This window comes from Heterodontus francisci, chromosome 14, assembly GCF_036365525.1.
Source record: "Heterodontus francisci isolate sHetFra1 chromosome 14, sHetFra1.hap1, whole genome shotgun sequence".
Lineage (NCBI taxonomy): Eukaryota > Metazoa > Chordata > Chondrichthyes > Heterodontiformes > Heterodontidae > Heterodontus > Heterodontus francisci.
Window position 1 is genome coordinate 20,832,072 of NC_090384.1, and position 22,108 is coordinate 20,854,179.

General features: G+C 53.3%; 1 protein-coding gene across 2 annotated transcripts in view; it reads right to left on the minus strand.

Annotated features, from left to right (window-relative positions):
• The window catches only part of LOC137376942 (CD151 antigen-like), a 112,803-nt gene that overhangs the window by 26,072 nt on the left and 64,623 nt on the right, over window positions 1-22,108 (minus strand). For both annotated transcript variants that reach the window (XM_068045910.1, XM_068045909.1), the window contains exon 4: window positions 4,113-4,187. In XM_068045910.1, the coding sequence (XP_067902011.1) occupies window positions 4,113-4,187 (75 nt within the window). The remainder of the gene's footprint in view (window positions 1-4,112; window positions 4,188-22,108) is intronic.

Genomic DNA, 22,108 nt, shown 5'->3' on the forward strand with positions numbered 1-22,108 from the left:
TTATTATTCATTCATGGGATATGGGTAACGCTGGCCAGGCCAGCATTTATTGCCCATCCCTAATTGCCCTTGAGAAGGTGGTGGTGAGCTGCCTTCTTGAACCACTGCAGTCCATGGTGTTGTTAGGAAGGGAGTTCCAGAATTTTGACCCAGCAACAGTGAAGGAACAGCGATATAGTTCCAAGTCAGGATGGTGTGTGACTTGGAGGGGAACTTGCAGGTGGTGGTGTTCTCATGCATCTGCTGCCACTGTCCTTCTAGGTGGTAGAGGTCATGGGTTTAGGAGGTGCTGTCGAAGGAGCCTTGATGAGTTGCTGCAGTGCATCTTGTAGATGGTACACACTGCTGCCACTGTGCATCGGTGATGGAGGGAATTAATGTTTGTGGATAGAATGCCAATCAAGCGGGCTGCTTTGTCCTGGATGGTGTTGAGCTTCTAGAGTGTTGTTGGAGCTGCACCCATCCAGGCAAGTGGAGAGTATTCCATCACACTCCTGACTTGATCCTTATAGATGGTGGACAGGCTTTGGGGAGTCAGGTGGTGAGTTACTCATCGCAGGCTTCATAGCCTCTGACCAGCTCTTTTAGCCACGGTATTTATTTGGCTATTCCAGTTCAGTTTCTGGTCAACGGTAACCCCCAGATGTTGCTGGTGAGGATTCAGCGATGGCAATGCCATTGAATTTCAAGGGGAGATGGTTAGATTCTCTCTTGTTGGAGATGGTCATTGCCTGGGTACTTGTGTGGCACAAATGTTACTTGCCACTTATCAGCCCAAGCCTGGATATTGTCCAGGTCTTGCTGCATTTCTACACAGACTGCTTCAGTATCTGAGGAGTCGCGAATGGTGCTGAACATTGTGCAATCATCAGCGAACATCCCCACTTCTGACCTTCTGATTGAAGGAAGGTCATTGATGAAGCAGCTGAAGATGGTTGGAGCTAGGACACTACCCTGAGGAGTGAATCGAATTGGCTGAAGTCTGGCATCTGTGATGCTGGGGACCTCAGGAACAGGCCGAGATGGATCATCAACTCGGCACTTCCTGCTGAAGATGGATGCAAATGCTTCAGCTTTGTCTTTTGCACTGATGTGCTGGGCTCCCCCATCATTGAGGATGGGGATGTTTGTGGAGCCACCTCCTCCAGTTAGTTATTTAATTGTCCACCACCATTCACGGCTGGATGTGGCAGGACTGCAGAGCTTAGATCTGATCCGTTGGTTGTGGATCGTTTAGCTCTGTCTATTGTATGCTGCTTACGCAGTTTGGCATGCAAGTAGTCCTGGTATGTAGCTTCACCAGGTTGACACCTCATTTTGAGGTATGCCTGGTGCTGCTCCTGGCATTCCCTCCTGCACTCTTCATTGAATCAGGGTTGGTCTCCTGGCTTAATGGTAATGGTAGAGTGGGGGATATGCTGGGCCATGAGGTTACAGATTGTGGTTGAATACAGTTCTGCTGCTGCTGATGGCCCACAGCGGCTCATGGATGTCCAGTTTTGAGTTGCTAGATCTGTTCAAAATCTATCCCATTTAGCACGGTGATAGTGCCACACAACATGGGGCTTCATCTCCACAAGGACTGTGCAGTGGTCACTCTTACCAGTACTGTCATGGACAGATGCATCTGCGGCAGGCAGATTGGTGAGGATGAGGTCGGGAAGGTTTTTTCCATTTGTTGGTTCCCTCACCACCTGCTGCAGACACAGTCTATTAGCTATGTTTAGACAAGCATCAAGATCGGTGCAGGCTTGGAGGACCGAATGGCCTATTCCTGTGCTGTACTGTTCTTTGTTCTTTATGTCCTTTAGGACTCGGCCAGCTTGGTCAGTACTGGTGCTACCGAGCCACTCTTGGTGATGGACATTGAAGTCCCCCACCCAGAGTACATTCTGTGCCCTCGCCACCCTCAGTGCTTTTGTAAGTGGTGTTCAACATGGAGCAGTACTTATTCATCAGTCGAGTGGGGGGGGGCAGTAGGTGGTAATTAGCGGGAGGTTTCCTTGCCTATGTTTGATCTCATGTCCTGAGACTTCATGGGGTCCGGAGTCAATTTTCAGAACTCCCAGGGCAACTGTCTCCTGACTGTATACCACTGTGCTGCCACCTCTGCTGGGTCTGTCCTGCCAGTGGGACAGGTCATACCCAGGAATGGCGATGGAGGAGTCTGCGACTTTGGCTGGGGGGCATAGTTCGGTGAGTAAGACTATGTCAGGCTGTTGCTTCTCTAGTCTGTGTGACAGCTCTCCAGTGTCCAGACGTTAGTGAGGAAGCTTTTGCAGTGTCGATTGGGCAGGGTGTGCCTTTACCGTTTCTGATGCTTTGGTTGATGCCAGGTTTCCATTATTATTATTTGATTTCTCCGTAGTGGTCCGTGTGAAGTGATGCATCTTGACAGGGAGAATGAGATGCTGAATGGTATAACTTTAAAGGGGGTGGAGAGCAGACAGCACTGGGTGTATGTACACCATTCCTTGAAGGTGGCTGCATAAGCTGAGAAGGCTGTTCAAAAAGTGTATGTAATCCTTGGCTTTATTAAAAGGAGAATTGAGTATGAAAACGAGGAAGTTATACCAAACCTTTACAAAACACTGGCTAGGCCTCAGCTGGAGTATTGTGTCCAATTCTGGGCGCCAGACACTGGGAAGGAATTCAAGAGCTTGGAGAGAGTGCAGAAGAGATTTACTAGAACGGTACCAGGGATGAGGGTCTTCAGTTACATGAATGGACTTGAAAAACTGGGAATGTTCCCCTTAGAGTAGAGGAGGTGAAATAAGAGGAGATTTGATAGAGGTGTTCAAAATTATGAATGATTTGGATAGAGTAAATACGGATGAAACAGTTTCCAGTGGCAGAAGGGTCCATAACGAGAAGACACAGATTTAAACTGATTGGTGAAAGAACCAGAGGCGAAATGAGGAAATATTTTATTGTGCAGCAAGTTGTTGTGATCAGAAATCTATTGCCTGAAAGGGTGGTGGAAGCAGATCCCATATGAACATTCAAAAAAAAAACAGGATAAATACATGAATGCAAAAAATTTACAGAGCCACAGGGAAAGAGCAGGGAAGTGGGACCAATGGGGTAGTTCGTTTAAAGAGCCAGCAGGCATGGGATAGGCTGAAGTGGGGCAGCAATTAAAGCACAGGGTGCAGTGCATTCAATAAAACAAGGGTTTACAAATTTCTCCATTACTCATCAAACATGCCTGAGGCTCTGACACAAATCACACCCTCCATTATGATGTCAGGCATGGTGTACGTCTCCCATCCTTTCCCAGGCTGACAATAGCCTTTGAAACTCAACAACACCAGCTAACAGCACGGCCCATGAATCTGAATCAAACAATCGCCACCCCAGGACTGCAGGACACAGTGGCCCAAGTTATACACTGGGTGGGAGGCCCCAATCACTGGCCGAAAAGTCGGGGGTGAGCCCCGCTCCGCCGGACCTGGAAGACATGCCAGGATTTTACACATCCCAGGCCCCTAACTGGTCTCGGGCGGGACTTCAACCCCCTGAGGCAGGAAGTCCCGCCTCCAAGAGCTGCCAGCCAATCAACAGGCCAGCAGCTCTGTGGCGCAGCAGCGCCACCAGGAGCAGAGGTTGCTGTTGGGACTGCAGCCAGGGAGAGGAGCAAGAGTGAGGCCAGCCCCGGACTAAGTGTAAGTGGCTGGGGCCATGCTGGGGACAATTGGCCAGTTGGGTGGGTGTAGTGTTGTGTAGTTGGGGGGGGGGGGGGGGGTGGGACCGTGGCGGGTGGGTGGGGAGGCCTCTATGAGGCACAGGGTGGCCTCCTGGGGAACCTCAGCTACCCCCGACCACTGGTAAAATACCTGAGGCGACAGGAGGAGGCCCTTACATGGCGGTTAATTGGCCACCGAAGGACCTTGATTGGTCTGGGGGTGGGCAGGCCGTTTCTCACTACTGCCGCCCCTCATCAATTTGCAGTGTGGGTGGGAGGGGGTCAGAAATGTACCCCCGCTTCCCACTAAATTTCACAACAACCCCCACCACAGCCCATTCCTATGGGGGGGGGGGGGGGGAATGGGGAGGGAGGGGGTAAAATTCCAGCCAGAGCATCTGGAAATGGAGGTTCTGAGGAAGCCTACCTGCTGATAGTAGATGTAGGCCAGGATTCCAGCGAGGATCTCCAGGACAAAGATGAACAGCAGCAAGGCAAAATACTGCAAAGGACAGACACAAACTTCAGATTAAATCCCACCTTTAAATCTTCACCCACTTCTCAAACACCCAAACATCACAGTGAGACAGAGCGAACCCCCAAACATCACAGCGAGACAGAGCGAACCCCCAAACATCACAGTGAGACAGAGCGAACCCCCAAACCTCACAGCGAGACAGAGCGAACCCCCAAACATCACAGCGAGACAGAGCGAACCCCCAAACATCACAGCGAGACAGAGCGAACCCCCAATCATCACAGAGAGACAAAGCGAACCCCCAAACCTCACAGCGAGACACAGCGAACCCCCAAACATCACAGCAAGACAGAGCGAACCCCCAAACATCACAGCGAGACAGAGCGAACCCCCAAACATCACAGTGAGACAGAGTGAACCCCCAAACATCACAGCGAGACAAAGCGAACCCCCAAACCTCACAGCGAGACACAGCGAACCCCCAAACATCACAGCGAGACAGAGCGAACCCCCAAACATCACAGCGAGACAGAGCGAACCCCCAATCACAGCGAGACAGAGCGAACCCCCAACCATCACAGCAAGACAGAGCGAACCCCCAAACATCACAGCGAGACAGAGCGAACCCCCAATCACAGCGAGATAGAGCGAACTCCCAAACATCACAGCGAGACAGAGTGAACCCCCAAACATCACAGCGAGACAGAGCGAACCCCCAATCACAGCGAGACACAGCGAACCCCCAAACATCACAGTGAGACAGAGTGAACCCCCAAACATCACAGCAAGACAGAGCGAACCCCCAAACATCACAGCGAGACAGAGCGAACCCCCAATCATCACAGAGAGACAAAGCGAACCCCCAAACCTCATAGCGAGACACAGCGAACCCCCAAACATCACAGCGAGACAGAGCGAACCCCCAAACATCACAGCGAGACAGAGCGAACTCCCAAACATCAGTGAGACAGAGTGAACCCCCAAACATCACAGCGAGACAAAGCGAACCCCCAAACCTCACAGCGAGACACAGCGAACCCCCAAACAAAACAGCGAGACAGAGCGAACCCCCAAACATCACAGCGAGACAGAGCGAACCCCCAATCACAGCGAGACAGAGCGAACCCCCAAACATCACAGCAAGACAGAGCGAACCCCCAAACATCACAGCGAGACAGAGCGAACCCCCAAACATCACAGCGAGACAGAGCGAACCCCCAAACATCACAGCGAGACAGAGTGAACCCCAAATACACAGCGCGACAGAGCGAACCCCAAATATCACAGCACGACAGAGCGAACCCCAAATATCACAGCGCGACAGAGCGAACCCCCAAACATCAAAGCAAGACAAAGCAAACCCCCCAAATATCACAGCGAGACAGAACGAATCTGAGATCGCGATGCAGTTGCGTGCTGGGATAAACAATACACTTAAAATATGTGGATATGTCGAGGGCCTGGGTGGAGTTGGGGAAGGTGCAGGTCTGGCTGTCAATGATATACAGGCAGCAAAGGCAACTCCTTGCCCTGGCTATGAGAACAATAAACCTCAGAAACAGAGGCCTGAGGTTACCATAGTAACAGTTACTGCCTGCCTTAACTATTGTTCAGAGATTTCTTGTAAGACTTTTAATTCTTCCAGTTGCTGCTGCTGTACTCTGAGACCTGTTCATCGTCCCCCGTTATCAGTTCCCATGAACAATCACTGCCTCTTTGAACACTGCTTTACTAAACACGGAGCTGCACTCAGCTCTGCTCAACTATTTACATACCTTCTTATCAAGCACTCTGCATTCCAAGGATTTGAGTCACTGCACCCAGTCCAGACACAGGTTCTGAACCCAGCCCCCAGCCTCCTGTGCCAGACACAGGCCATGAACACAGCCTCCTGTATCAGGCATAGGTCCTGAACCCAGCCCCCAGCCTTCTGTACCAGACACAGACCCTCAACACAGCCTCCTATACCAGCCACAGGCCCTGAATCCTGTCCCCAGTACCAGACACAGACCATCAATACAGCCTCCTGTATCAGCCACAGGCCCTGAACACAGCCCCCAGCCTCCTATACCAGCCACAGGCCCTGAATCCTGCCCCCAGTACCAGACACAGACCATCAACACAGCCTCCTGTATCAGCCACAGGCCCTGAACACAGCCCCCAGCCTCCTATACCAGCCACAGGCCCTGAACCCAGCCCCCAGCCTCCTGTACAGAGACACAGGCCCTGAACCCAGCCCCCAGCCTCCTGTACAGAGACACAGGCCCTGAACCCAGCCACCGGTACCAGGTACACGCCCTGAACACAGCCCCCAGCCTCCTGTATCAGGCACAGGCCCTGAACCCAGCCTCCTGTACCAGCCACAGGCCCTGAACCCAGCCCCCAGCCTCCTGTATCAGGCACAGGCCCTGAACCCAGCCCCCAGCCTCCTGTATCAGGCACAGGCCCTGAACCCAGCCCCCAGTCACCTGTATCAGGCACAGGCTCTGAACCCAGCCCCCAGCCTCCTGTATCAGGCACAGGCTCTGAACCCAGCCCCCAGCCTCCTGCATCAGGCACAGGCCCTGAACCCAGCCCCCAGCCTCCTGTACCAGGCACAGGCCCCAAACCCAGCCCCCAACCTCCTGTGTCAGGCACAGGCCCTAAACCCAGCCCCCAGCCTCCTGTATCAGGCACAGGCCCTGAACCCAGCCCCCAGCATCAGGCACAGGCCCTGAATCCAGCCCCCAGCCTCCTGTATCAGGCACAGGCCCTGAACCCAGCCCCCAGCCTCCTGTATCAGGCACAGGCTCTGAACCCAGCCCCCAGCCTCCTGTATCAGGCACAGGCTCTGAATCCAGCCCCCAGCCTCCTGTCTCAGGCACAGGCTCTGAACCCAGCCTCCTGTATCAGGCAGTATCAGGCACAGGCTCTGAACCCAGCCTCCTGTATCAGGCACAGGCCCTGAACCCAGCCCCCAGCCTCCTGTATCAGGCACAGGCCCAGAACCCAGCCCCCAGCCGGGACCACCCGGCATCGACCTAGGCACCGGAAACAACAAGGGCAAACCCAGCCCTGTCGACCCTGCAAAGTCCCCCTCACTAACATCTGGGGGCTTGTGCCAAAGTTGGGAGAGCTGTCCCACAGACTAGTCAAGCAACAGCCTGACATAGTCATACTCACAGAATCATACCTTACAGACAATGCCCCAGACACTGCCATCACCATCCCCGGGTATGTCCTGTCCCACCAGCAGGACAGACCCAGTAGAGGTGGCGGCACAGTGGTATACAGTCAGGAGGCAGTTGCCCTGCGAATCCTCAACATCGATTCCAGACCCCATGACGTCTTACGGCATCAGGTCAAACATGGGCAAGGAAACCTCCTGCTGATTACCACCTACTGCACCCCACCCCCTCCCCCCCCCGCCCCCCCCCCCCCGCTCCCTCAGCTGATGAATCAGTACTCCTCCATACATCGCAAATACTGGCTCGGTAGCATCATTACTGACCGAGCTGGCCGAGTCCTAAAGGACATAGCTGCTAGACTGGGTATGCGGCAGGTGGTGAGGGAACCAACATACTTGACCTCGTCCTCACGAATCTGCCTTCCTCAGATGCTTCTGTCCATGACTGTATTGGTAGGAGTGACCACCGCACAGTCCTTATGGAGACAAAGTCCCGCCTTCACATTGAGGATACCTTCCATTGTGTTGTGTGGCACTATCACCATGCTAAATGGGATAGATTTCGAACAGATCTAGCAATGCAAAACTGGGCATCCATGAGGTGCTGTGGACCATCTGCAGCAGCAGAATTGTACTCAACCGCAATCTGTAACCTCATGGCCTGGCATATCTCCCACTCCACCCTTATCATCAAGCCAGGAGACCAATGCTGGTTCAATGAAGAGTGCGGATGGTATGCCAGGAGCAGCACCGGGCATACCTCAAAATGAGGCATCAACCTGGTGAAGCTACAACACGTGTGCCAAACTGCATAGGCAGCATGCAATGTAGAGCTAAACAATCCCATAACCAACGGATCAGATCTAAGCTCTGCAGTCCTGCCACATCCAGCCGTGAATGGTGGTGGACAGTTAAACAACTAACTGGAGGAGGTGGCTCCACAAATATCCCCATCCTCAATGATGGGGGAGCCCAGCACATCAGTGCGAAAGATAAGGCTGAAGTATTTGCAACAATCTTCAGCCAGAAGTACCGAGTTGATGATCCATCTCAGCCTCCTCCTGAAGTCCCCAGCATCACAGATACCAGAGTTCAGCCAATTCGATTCACTCCACATGATATCAAGAAATGACTGAAGGCACTGGATACTGCAGAGGCTATGGGTCCTGACAATATTCCGGCAATAGTACTGAAGACATGTACTCCAGAGCTAGCCGCACCCCTAGCCAAGCTGTTCCAGTACAGCTGCAACATTGGCTTCTACCCGGTAATCTGGAAAATTGCCCAGGTATGTCCTGTACACAAAAAGCAGGACAAATCCAACCCGGCCAATTACCACCCCATCAGCCTACTCTCAATCATCAGTAAAGTGATGGAAGGTGTTATCAACAGTGCCATCAAGCAGCACTTGCTTAGCAATAACCTGCTCAGTAACACTCAGTTTGGGTTCCGTCAGGGCCACTCAGCTCCTGACCTCATTACAGCCTTGGTTCAAAAATGGACAAAAAAGCTGAATTCGAGAGGTGAGGTGAGAGTGACTGCCCTTGACATCAAGGCAGCATTTGACCGAGTATGGCATCAAGGAGCCCTAGCAAAACTGGAATCAATGGGAATCAGGGGGAAATCGCTCCACTAGTTGGAATCATACCTAGCGCAAAGGAAGATGGTTGTGTTTGTCAGAGATCAATCATCTGAGCTCCAGGACATCACTGCAGGAGTTCCTCAGGGTAGTGTCCTAGGCCCAACCATCTTCAGCTGCTTCATCAATGATCTTCCTTCAATCATAAGGTCAGAAGTGGGGATGTTCGTTGATGATTGCACAATGTTCAGCACCATTCGCGTCTCCTCAGATACTGAAGCAGTCCGTGTAGAAATGCAGCAAGACTTGGACAATATCCAGACTTGGGTTGATAAGTGGCAAGTGACATTCGCGCCATGTAAGTGCCAGGCAAAGACCATCTCCCCTTGACATTCAATGGCATTACCATCGCTGAATCTCCCACTATCAACATACTGGGGTTTACCATTGACCATATGGAGTAGCCATATAAATACCGTGGCTACAAGAGCAGGTCAGAGGCTAGGAATCCTGTGGCGAGTAACTCACCTCCTGACTCCCCAGAGCCTGTCCACCATCTACAAGTCACAAGTCAGGAGTGTGATGGAATACTCTCCACTTGCCTGGATGGGTGCAACTCAAGAAGCTCAATCCCATCCAGGACATTGGGCCTAGGATTGGCACACCATCGAGAAACATTCACTCCCTCCACCACCAACACACAGTGGCAGCAGTGTGTACCATCTACATGATGCACTGCAGCAATGCACCAAGGCTCCTTAGACAGCACCTTCCAAACCTGCGACCTCAACCACCTAAAAGGACAAGGGCAGCAAATACATGGGAACATCACCACCTACAAGTTCCCCTCCAAGTCATACACCATCCTGACTTGGAACTGTATCGTCGTTCCTTCACTGTCGCTGGGTCAAAATCCTGGAACTCCCTTCCGAACAGCACTGTTGGTGTACCTACCCCAAATGGACTGCAGCGGTTCAAGAAGGCAGCTCACCACCACCTTCTCAAGGGCAATAAATGCTGGCATAGCCAGCAACGCCCACATCCCATGAATGAATTTTAAATAAAGCCTCCTGTACCAGACACAGGCCCTGAACACAAACCCTGCCTTATGTCATTCACTGATCAATTTTCTCCAGGACCTTCCTTATTAAGTCTGCTCCTGTGGTAACAGGGTAATCACACAGCCTATCTGCACAGCAGCAGCCTCTGATCCTGGGCCACATCTAGGCCACAGCACATGCTGTCACCAGTGTCCACTAACTCTTCAGAAGAACAGTGGACAACAGCGTTTAGCTGCTCTGGGGGCTCTTCTACCCTCCCACAAACTCAACCACTGCAGTACAAAGTCCTGGGGTACTGTGGAGCCTCTCCCAATGAAAAGGGCTAATGGAGTTGTAACATATTAGCATGGGTAGAGGATTGGTTAATGGACAGGAAGCAGAAAGTAGAGATAAACAGGGCATTTACAGTTAGTAGGCTGTAACTAGTGGAGTGCTGCAAGGATCAGTGCTGGGACCTCAGCTATTTACAATCTATATTAATGACTTAGACAAAGGGACTAAGAGCAGCATATCTAAGTTTGCTGATAATACAAAGCTAGGTGGGAATCTAAGCTGTGAGGGGGACACAAAAAGGCTGCTAAGAAATATAGGCAGGTTAAGTGAGTGGGCAACAAGGTGGCAGATGGAGTATAATGTGCCTAGAGTGAGGTTATTCCCTTTGGTGATAAGAACAGAAAAAGCAGAATAATTTTTTAAATGTGTGAAACTTTTAAATGTTGCTGTTGAGAGAGACTTGGGTGTGCTTGTAGAAGGAACACAGTACGTTAGCATGCAGGTACAGCAGGCTATTAGGAAGGCAAATGCCATGTTGGCCTTTATTGCAAGGGGATTGGAGTACAGGAATAAAGAAGTCTTGCCATAGTTGTACAGGTCTTTGGTAAGAACGTACCCGGAGTACGGTGTGCAGTTTTGGTCTCCATAATCTAAGGAATGGTATACTTACCTTGGAGGTGGTATAGCAAAGATTCCTGGGATGACAGGGTTGTCCCATTATGAAAGGCTGAGTAAATTGGGCCTATATTCCCTGGAGTTTAGAAGAATGGGAGGTGATGTCATTGAGACATCCAGGATTCTGAAAGGGCTTGATAGGGTAGAAGCTGAGAGATTGTTCCCACTGGTCAGGGAATCTAGAACACAGGGACACAGTCTCAGGATAAGGGAATGATTATTTAGGACTGAGATGAGGAGAAATTACTTCACTCAGAGAGTTGTGAATCTTTTGAATTCTCTACCCCAGCGGGTTGTGGGTGCTGTATTGTTGAATACATTTAAGATAGAGGTGGATAGATTTTTGGTCTCTCAGGGAATCAAAGGATATGGTAAGGGGGCGAGAAAGTGGAATTAAGGTCTAAGATCAGTCATGATCATACTTAATGGTGGAGCAGGCTCGAGGGGATATATGGTCTAGTTCTGCTCCTATTTCTTATATTCTTATGGCTAAGGTCACCTGATTACAGATGACCATTGTGTGTAAAATTCCAACTACATCACAGCACTTTCACTATTTCCAAACCAAAGACAAAGATAGCTGCATAAACAAATCTACCATTCCTGCAACTCAATATTAATCTATGAAGGGAGGTGCTGGAATTTTCAGAATAAAACTGGGTGGATTCTACGGTGTCACGGTCCCTTTATCTGTCAGTCAATTGGACAATATAATTGGAAGGTCACTGACCTGAAACATTAACATTGTTTCGGTCTCCACAGATGCTGCAAGACCTGCTGAGTATTTCCAGCACTTTCTATTTTTATTTCAGATTTACAGCATCTGCAGTATTTTTCTTTCATATTAGGACAATATAATTATTTGGGCTGAAATAGGAAGCTACAAAAAATGTCACTGAACAGAAGAAAGTGGGCAACTTCAAAACTGACAGAAATCAGAGAGGGTGCAGCCAGCAGAGGAGAAAATACTCGAGGATACAAGCATGCAGATAGTTACCGGGGGATTCAGGCCAACAGTTAGTTACCGAGGGATTCGGACCGACAGTTAGTTACAGGGGGATTCGGACCGACGTTAGTTACAGGGGGATTCGGACCGACAGTTAGTTACCGGGGGATTCGGACCGACAGTTAGTTACAGGGGGATTCGGACCGACAGTTAGTTACAGGGGGATTCGGACCGACAGTTAGTTACAGGGGGATTCGGACCGACGTTAGTTACAGGGGGATTCGGACCGACAGTTAGTTACAGGGGGATTCGGACCGACGTTAGTTACAGGGGGATTCGGACCGACAGTTAGTTACAGGGGGATTCGGACCGACGTTAGTTACAGGGGGATTCGGACCGACGTTAGTTACAGGGGGATTCGGACCGACAGTTAGTTACAGGGGGATTCGGACCGACGTTAGTTACAGGGGGATTCGGACCGACGTTAGTTACAGGGGGATTCGGACCGACGTTAGTTACAGGGGGATTCGGACCGACAGTTAGTTACCGGGGGATTCGGACCGACAGTTAGTTACAGGGGGATTCGGACCGACGTTAGTTACAGGGGGATTCGGACCGACAGTTAGTTACCGGGGGATTCGGACCGACAGTTAGTCACCGGGGGATTCGGACCGACAGTTAGTCACCGGGGGATTCGGACCGACAGTTAGTTACAGGGGGATTCGGACCGACAGTTAGTCACCGGGGGATTCGGACCGACAGTTAGTTACCGGGGGATTCGGACCGACAATTAGTCACCGGGGGATTCGGACCGACAGTTAGTTACAGGGGGATTCGGACCGACAGTTAGTTACCGGGGGATTCGGACCGACAGTTAGTTACAGGGGGATTCGGACTGACAGTTAGTTACAGGGGGATTCGGACCGACAGTTAGTTACAGGGGGATTCGGACCGACAGTTAGTTACAGGGGGATTCGGACCGACAGTTAGTTACAGGGGGATTCGGACCGACATTAGTTACAGGGGGATTCGGACCGACAGTTAGTTACCGGGGGATTCGGACCGACAGTTAGTTACAGGGGGATTCGGACCGACGTTAGTTACAGGGGGATTCGGACCGACAGTTAGTTACCGGGGGATTCGGACCGACAGTTAGTTACCGGGGGATTCGGACCGACAGTTAGTCACCGGGGGATTCGGACCGACAGTTAGTTACAGGGGGATTCGGACCGACAGTTAGTTACCGGGGGATTCGGACCGACAGTTAGTTACCGGGGGATTCGGACCGACAGTTAGTCACCGGGGGATTCGGACCGACAGTTAGTCACCGGGGGATTCGGACCGACAGTTAGTTACAGGGGGATTCGGACCGACAGTTAGTCACCGGGGGATTCGGACCGACAGTTAGTTACCGGGGGATTCGGACCGACAGTTAGTCACCGGGGGATTCGGACCGACAGTTAGTCACCGGGGGATTCGGACCGACAGTTAGTTACCGGGGGATTCGGACCGACGTTAGTTACAGGGGGATTCGGACCGACAGTTAGTTACAGGGGGATTCGGACCGACAGTTAGTTACAGGGGGATTCGGACCGACAGTTAGTTACCGGGGGATTCGGACCGACAGTTAGTCACCGGGGGATTCGGACCGACAGTTAGTTACAGGGGGATTCGGACCGACAGTTAGTTACAGGGGGATTCGGACCGACAGTTAGTTACCGGGGGATTCGGACCGACAGTTAGTTACCGGGGGATTCGGACCGACAGTTAGTTACAGGGGGATTCGGACCGACAGTTAGTTACAGGGGGATTCGGACCGACAGTTAGTTACCGGGGGATTCGGACCGACAGTTAGTTACAGGGGGATTCGGACCGACAGTTAGTTACCGGGGGATTCGGACCGACGTTAGTTACAGGGGGATTCGGACCGACAGTTAGTTACAGGGGGATTCGGACCGACAGTTAGTTACAGGGGGATTCGGACCGACAGTTAGTTACCGGGGGATTCGGACCGACAGTTAGTCACCGGGGGATTCGGACCGACAGTTAGTTACAGGGGGATTCGGACCGACAGTTAGTTACCGGGGGATTCGGACTGACAGTTAGTTACCGGGGGATTCGGACCGACAGTTAGTTACAGGGGGATTCGGACCGACAGTTAGTTACAGGGGGATTCGGACCGACAGTTAGTTACCGGGGGATTCGGACCGACAGTTAGTTACAGGGGGATTCGGACCGACAGTTAGTTACCGGGGGATTCGGACCGACGTTAGTTACAGGGGGATTCGGACCGACAGTTAGTTACAGGGGGATTCGGACCGACAGTTAGTCACCGGGGGATTCGGACCGACAGTTAGTTACAGGGGGATTCGGACCGACAGTTAGTTACCGGGGGATTCGGACCGACGTTAGTTACCGGGGGATTCGGACCGACAGTTAGTTACAGGGGGATTCGGACCGACAGTTAGTTACCGGGGGATTCGGACCGACAGTTAGTTACCGGGGGATTCGGACCGACAGTTAGTCACCGGGGGATTCGGACCGACAGTTAGTTACAGGGGGATTCGGACCGACAGTTAGTTACAGGGGGATTCGGACCGACAGTTAGTTACAGGGGGATTCGGACCGACAGTTAGTTACAGGGGGATTCGGACCGACAGTTAGTTACAGGGGGATTCGGACCGACAGTTAGTTACAGGGGGATTCGGACCGACGTTAGTTACAGGGGGATTCGGACCGACGTTAGTTACAGGGGGATTCGGACCGACAGTTAGTTACAGGGGGATTCGGACCGACAGTTAGTCACCGGGGGATTCGGACCGACAGTTAGTTACCGGGGGATTCGGACCGACAGTTAGTCACCGGGGGATTCGGACCGACAGTTAGTCACCGGGGGATTCGGACCGACAGTTAGTTACAGGGGGATTCGGACCGACAGTTAGTTACCGGGGGATTCGGACCGACGTTAGTTACAGGGGGATTCGGACCGACAGTTAGTCACCGGGGGATTCGGACCGACAGTTAGTCACCGGGGGATTCGGACCGACAGTTAGTTACAGGGGGATTCGGACTGACAGTTAGTTACAGGGGGATTCGGACCGACAGTTAGTTACAGGGGGATTCGGACCGACAGTTAGTTACAGGGGGATTCGGACCGACAGTTAGTTACAGGGGGATTCGGACCGACAGTTAGTTACAGGGGGATTCGGACCGACAGTTAGTTACAGGGGGATTCGGACCGACAGTTAGTTACAGGGGGATTCGGACCGACAGTTAGTTACCGGGGGATTCGGACCGACAGTTAGTCACAGGGGGATTCGGACCGACAGTTAGTCACCGGGGGATTCGGACCGACAGTTAGTCACCGGGGGATTCGGACCGACAGTTAGTTACCGGGGGATTCGGACCGACAGTTAGTCACAGGGGGATTCGGACCGACAGTTAGTTACCGGGGGATTCGGACCGACAGTTAGTTACCGGGGGATTCGGACCGACAGTTAGTTACAGGGGGATTCGGACCGACAGTTAGTTACAGGGGGATTCGGACCGACAGTTAGTTACAGGGGGATTCGGACCGACAGTTAGTCACAGGGGGATTCGGACCGTCAGTTAGTCACCGGGGGATTCGGACCGACAGTTAGTTACAGGGGGATTCGGACCGACAGTTAGTTACAGGGGGATTCGGACCGACGTTAGTCACAGGGGGATTCGGACCGACAGTTAGTCACCGGGGGATTCGGACCGACAGTTAGTCACCGGGGGATTCGGACCGACAGTTAGTTACAGGGGGATTCGGACCGACAGTTAGTTACAGGGGGATTCGGACCGACAGTTAGTTACAGGGGGATTCGGACCGACAGTTAGTTACCGGGGGATTCGGACCGACAGTTAGTTACCGGGGGATTCGGACCGACAGTTAGTCACCGGGGGATTCGGACCGACAGTTAGTTACAGGGGGATTCGGACCGACAGTTAGTTACCGGGGGATTCGGACCGACAGTTAGTTACAGGGGGATTCGGACCGACAGTTAGTTACAGGGGGATTCGGACCGACAGCTAGTTACAGGGGGATTCGGACCGACAGTTAGTCACCGGGGGATTCGGACCGACAGTTAGTTACAGGGGGATTCGGACCGACAGTTAGTTACCGGGGGATTCGGACCGACAGTTAGTTACAGGGGGATTCGGACCGACAGTTAGTTACCGGGGGATTCGGACCGACAGTTAGTTACAGGGGGATTCGGACCGACAGTTAGTTACAGGGGGATTCGGACCGACAGTTAGTTACAGGGGGATTCGGACCGACAGTTAGTCACCGGGGGATTCGGACCGACAGTTAGTTACCGGGGGATTCGGACCGACAGTTAGCTACAGGGGGATTCGGACCGTCAGTTAGTCACCGGGGGATTCGGACCGACAGTTAGTTACAGGGGGATTCGGACCGACAGTTAGTTACAGGGGGATTCGGACCGACAGTTAGTTACAGGGGGATTCGGACCGACAGTTAGTTACAGGGGGATTCGGACCGACAGTTAGTCACCGGGGGATTCGGACCGACAGTTAGTTACAGGGGGATTCGGACCGACAGTTAGTTACAGGGGGATTCGGACCGACGTTAGTTACCGGGGGATTCGGACCGACAGTTAGTCACCGGGGAATTCGGACCGACAGTTAGTTACCGGGGGATTCGGACCGACAGTTAGTTACAGGGGGATTCGGACCGACAGTTAGTTACAGGGGGATTCGGACCGACAGTTAGCTACAGGGGGATTCGGACCGACAGTTAGTTACAGGGGGATTCGGACCGACAGTTAGTTACCGGGGGATTCGGACCGACAGTTAGTTACAGGGGGATTCGGACCGACAGTTAGTTACAGGGGGATTCGGACCGACAGTTAGTTACAGGGGGATTCGGACCGACAGTTAGTTACCGGGGGATTCGGACCGACAGTTAGTTACAGGGGGATTCGGACCGACAGTTAGTTACCGGGGGATTCGGACCGACAGTTAGTTACAGGGGGATTCGGACCGACAGTTAGTTACAGGGGGATTCGGACCGACAGTTAGTTACAGGGGGATTCGGACCGACAGTTAGTCACAGGGGGATTCGGACCGACAGTTAGTCACCGGGGGATTCGGACCGACAGTTAGTTACAGGGGGATTCGGACCGACAGTTAGTTACAGGGGGATTCGGACCGACGTTAGTTACCGGGGGATTCGGACCGACAGTTAGTCACCGGGGAATTCGGACCGACAGTTAGTTACCGGGGGATTCGGACCGACAGTTAGTTACAGGGGGATTCGGACCGACAGTTAGTTACCGGGGGATTCGGACCGACAGTTAGTCACCGGGGGATTCGGACCGACAGTTAGTTACCGGGGGATTCGGACCGACAGTTAGTCACAGGGGGATTCGGACCGTCAGTTAGTCACCGGGGGATTCGGACCGACAGTTAGTCACCGGGGAATTCGGACCGACAGTTAGTTACCGGGGGATTCGGACCGACAGTTAGTTACAGGGGGATTCGGACCGACAGTTAGTTACAGGGGGATTCGGACCGACAGTTAGTCACAGGGGGATTCGGACCGACAGTTAGTTACAGGGGGATTCGGACCGACAGTTAGTTACAGGGGGATTCGGACCGACAGTTAGTCACCGGGGGATTCGGACCGACAGTTAGTTACAGGGGGATTCGGACCGACAGTTAGTTACAGGGGGATTCGGACCGACAGTTAGTTACCGGGGGATTCGGACCGACAGTTAGTTACAGGGGGATTCGGACCGACAGTTAGTTACAGGGGGATTCGGACCGACAGTTAGTTACCGGGGGATTCGGACCGACAGTTAGTTACAGGGGGATTCGGACCGACAGTTAGTTACAGGGGGATTCGGACCGACAGTTAGTCACCGGGGGATTCGGACCGACAGTTAGTTACAGGGGGATTCGGACCGACAGTTAGTCACCGGGGGATTCGGACCGACAGTTAGTTACAGGGGGATTCGGACCGACAGTTAGTTACCGGGGGATTCGGACCGACAGTTAGTTACCGGGGGATTCGGACCGACAGTTAGTTACCGGGGGATTCGGACCGACAGTTAGTTACAGGGGGATTCGGACCGACAGTTAGTTACCGGGGGATTCGGACCGACAGTTAGTCACCGGGGGATTCGGACTGACAGTTAGTCACCGGGGGATTCGGACCGACAGTTAGTCACAGGGGGATTCGGACCGACAGTTAGCTACAGGGGGATTCGGACCGACAGTTAGTCACCGGGGGATTCGGACCGACAGTTAGTCACAGGGGGATTCGGACCGACAGTTAGTTACCGGGGGATTCGGACCGACAGTTAGTCACAGGGGGATTCGGACCGACAGTTAGTCACAGGGGGATTCGGACCGACAGTTAGTTACCGGGGGATTCGGACCGACAGTTAGTTACCGGGGGATTCGGACCGACAGTTAGTTACAGGGGGATTCGGACCGACAGTTAGTCACCGGGGGATTCGGACCGACAGTTAGTTACAGGGGGATTCGGACCGACGTTAGTCACCGGGGGATTCGGACCGACAGTTAGTTACAGGGGGATTCGGACCGACAGTTAGTTACAGGGGGATTCGGACCGACGTTAGTCACCGGGGGATTCGGACCGACAGTTAGCGACCGGGGGATTCGGACCGACAGTTAGTTACAGGGGGATTCGGACCGACGTTAGTCACCGGGGGATTCGGACCGACAGTTAGCGACCGGGGGATTCGGACCGACAGTTAGTTACAGGGGGATTCGGACCGACAGTTAGTTACAGGGGGATTCGGACCGACAGTTAGTTACAGGGGGATTCGGACCGACAGTTAGTTACAGGGGGATTCGGACCGACAGTTAGTTACAGGGGGATTCGGACCGACAGTTAGTTACCGGGGGATTCGGACCGACAGTTAGTTACCGGGGGATTCGGACCGACGTTAGTTACAGGGGGATTCGGACCGACAGTTAGTTACCGGGGGATTCGGACCGACAGTTAGTTACAGGGGGATTCGGACCGACAGTTAGTCACCGGGGGATTCGGACCGACAGTTAGTTACAGGGGGATTCGGACCGACGTTAGTTACCGGGGGATTCGGACCGACAGTTAGTTACCGGGGGATTCGGACCGACAGTTAGTTACCGGGGGATTCGGACCGACAGTTAGTTACCGGGGGATTCGGACCGACAGTTAGTTACCGGGGGATTCGGACCGACAGTTAGTCACAGGGGGATTCGGACCGACAGTTAGTCACAGGGGGATTCGGACCGACAGTTAGTTACCGGGGGATTCGGACCGACAGTTAGTTACAGGGGGATTCGGACCGACAGTTAGTTACAGGGGGATTCGGACCGACAGTTAGTTACAGGGGGATTCGGACCGACAGTTAGTTACAGGGGGATTCGGACCGACGTTAGTCACCGGGGGATTCGGACCGACAGTTAGCGACCGGGGGATTCGGACCGACAGTTAGTTACAGGGGGATTCGGACCGACAGTTAGTTACAGGGGGATTCGGACCGACAGTTAGTTACAGGGGGATTCGGACCGACAGTTAGTCACCGGGGGATTCGGACCGACAGTTAGTCACCGGGGGATTCGGACCGACAGTTAGTTACAGGGGGATTCGGACCGACAGTTAGTTACAGGGGGATTCGGACCGACAGTTAGTTACAGGGGGATTCGGACCGACGTTAGTCACCGGGGGATTCGGACCGACAGTTAGCGACCGGGGGATTCGGACCGACAGTTAGTTACAGGGGGATTCGGACCGACAGTTAGTTACAGGGGGATTCGGACCGACAGTTAGTTGCAGGGGGATTCGGACCGACAGTTAGTCACCGGGGGATTCGGACCGACAGTTAGTCACAGGGGGATTCGGACCGACAGTTAGTCACAGGGGGATTCGGACCGACAGTTAGTTACCGGGGGATTCGGACCGACAGTTAGTTACAGGGGGATTCGGACCGACAGTTAGTTACCGGGGGATTCGGACCGACAGTTAGTTACAGGGGGATTCGGACCGACAGTTAGCGACCGGGGGATTCGGACCGACAGTTAGTTACAGGGGGATTCGGACCGACAGTTAGTTACAGGGGGATTCGGACCGACAGTTAGTCACAGGGGGATTCGGACCGACAGTTAGTCACCGGGGGATTCGGACCGACAGTTAGTTACCGGGGGATTCGGACCGACAGTTAGTTACCGGGGGATTCGGACCGACAGTTAGTTACAGGGGGATTCGGACAGACAGTTAGTTACAGGGGGATTCGGACCGACAGTTAGTTACAGGGGGATTCGGACCGACAGTTAGTTACAGGGGGATTCGGACCGACAGTTAGTTACAGGGGGATTCGGACCGACAGTTAGTTACAGGGGGATTCGGACCGACAGTTAGTTACAGGGGGATTCGGACCGACAGTTAGTCACCGGGGGATTCGGACCGACAGTTAGTTACCGGGGGATTCGGACCGACAGTTCGTTACCGGGGGATTCGGACCGACAGTTAGTTACCGGGGGATTCGGACCGACAGTTAGTTACAGGGGGATTCGGACCGACAGTTAGTTACAGGGGGATTCGGACCGACAGTTAGTTACAGGGGGATTCGGACCGACAGTTAGTTACAGGGGGATTCGGACCGACAGTTAGTTACAGGGGGATTCGGACCGACAGTTAGTTACAGGGGGATTCGGACCGACAGTTAGTCACCGGGGGATTCGGACCGACAGTTAGTCACAGGGGGATTCGGACCGACAGTTAGTTACAGGGGGATTCGGACCGACAGTTAGTCACCGGGGGATTCGGACCGACAGTTAGTTACAGGGGGATTCGGACCGACAGTTAGTTACAGGGGGATTCGGACCGACAGTTAGTCACAGGGGGATTCGGACCGACAGTTAGTCACCGGGGGATTCGGACCGACAGTTAGTCACCGGGGGATTCGGACCGACAGTTAGTTACAGGGGGATTCGGACCGACAGTTAGTTACAGGGGGATTCGGACCGACAGTTAGTTACAGGGGGATTCGGACCGACAGTTAGTCACCGGGGGATTCGGACCGACAGTTAGTCACAGGGGGATTCGGACCGACGTTAGTTACAGGGGGATTCGGACCGACAGTTAGTTACCGGGGGATTCGGACCGACAGTTAGTCACCGGGGGATTCGGACTGACAGTTAGCTACAGGGGGATTCGGACCGACAGTTAGTCACCGGGGGATTCGGACCGACAGTTAGTTACAGGGGGATTCGGACCGACAGTTAGTCACAGGGGGATTCGGACTGACAGTTAGTCACCGGGGGATTCGGACCGACAGTTAGTTACAGGGGGATTCGGACCGACAGTTAGTCACCGGGGGATTCGGACCGACAGTTAGTCACAGGGGGATTCGGACCGACAGTTAGTCACCGGGGGATTCGGACCGACAGTTAGTTACAGGGGGATTCGGACCGACAGTTAGTTACAGGGGGATTCGGACCGACAGTTAGTTACCGGGGGATTCGGACCGACAGTTAGTTACAGGGGGATTCGGACCGACAATTAGTTACAGGGGGATTCGGACCGACAGTTAGTTACAGGGGGATTCGGACCGACAGTTAGTTACCGGGGGATTCGGACCGACAGTTAGTTACCGGGGGATTCGGACCGACAGTTAGTCACCGGGGGATTCGGACCGACAGTTAGTTACAGGGGGATTCGGACCGACAGTTAGTTACAGGGGGATTCGGACCGACAGTTAGTTACCGGGGGATTCGGACCGACAGTTAGTTACAGGGGGATTCGGACCGACAGTTAGTCACAGGGGGATTCGGACCGACAGTTAGTTACAGGGGGATTCGGACCGACAGTTAGTTACCGGGGGATTCGGACCGACAGTTAGTTACAGGGGGATTCGGACCGACAGTTAGTTACAGGGGGATTCGGACCGACAGTTAGTTACCGGGGGATTCGGACCGACAGTTAGTTACCGGGGGATTCGGACCGACAGTTAGTTACCGAGGGATTCGGACCGACAGTTAGTCACCGGGGGATTCGGACCGACAGTTAGTCACAGGGGGATTCGGACCGACAGTTAGTTACAGGGGGATTCGGACCGACAGTTAGTTACAGGGGGATTCGGACCGACAGTTAGTTACCGGGGGATTCGGACCGACAGTTAGTCACCGGGGGATTCGGACCGACAGTTAGTTACAGGGGGATTCGGACCGACAGTTAGTCACCGG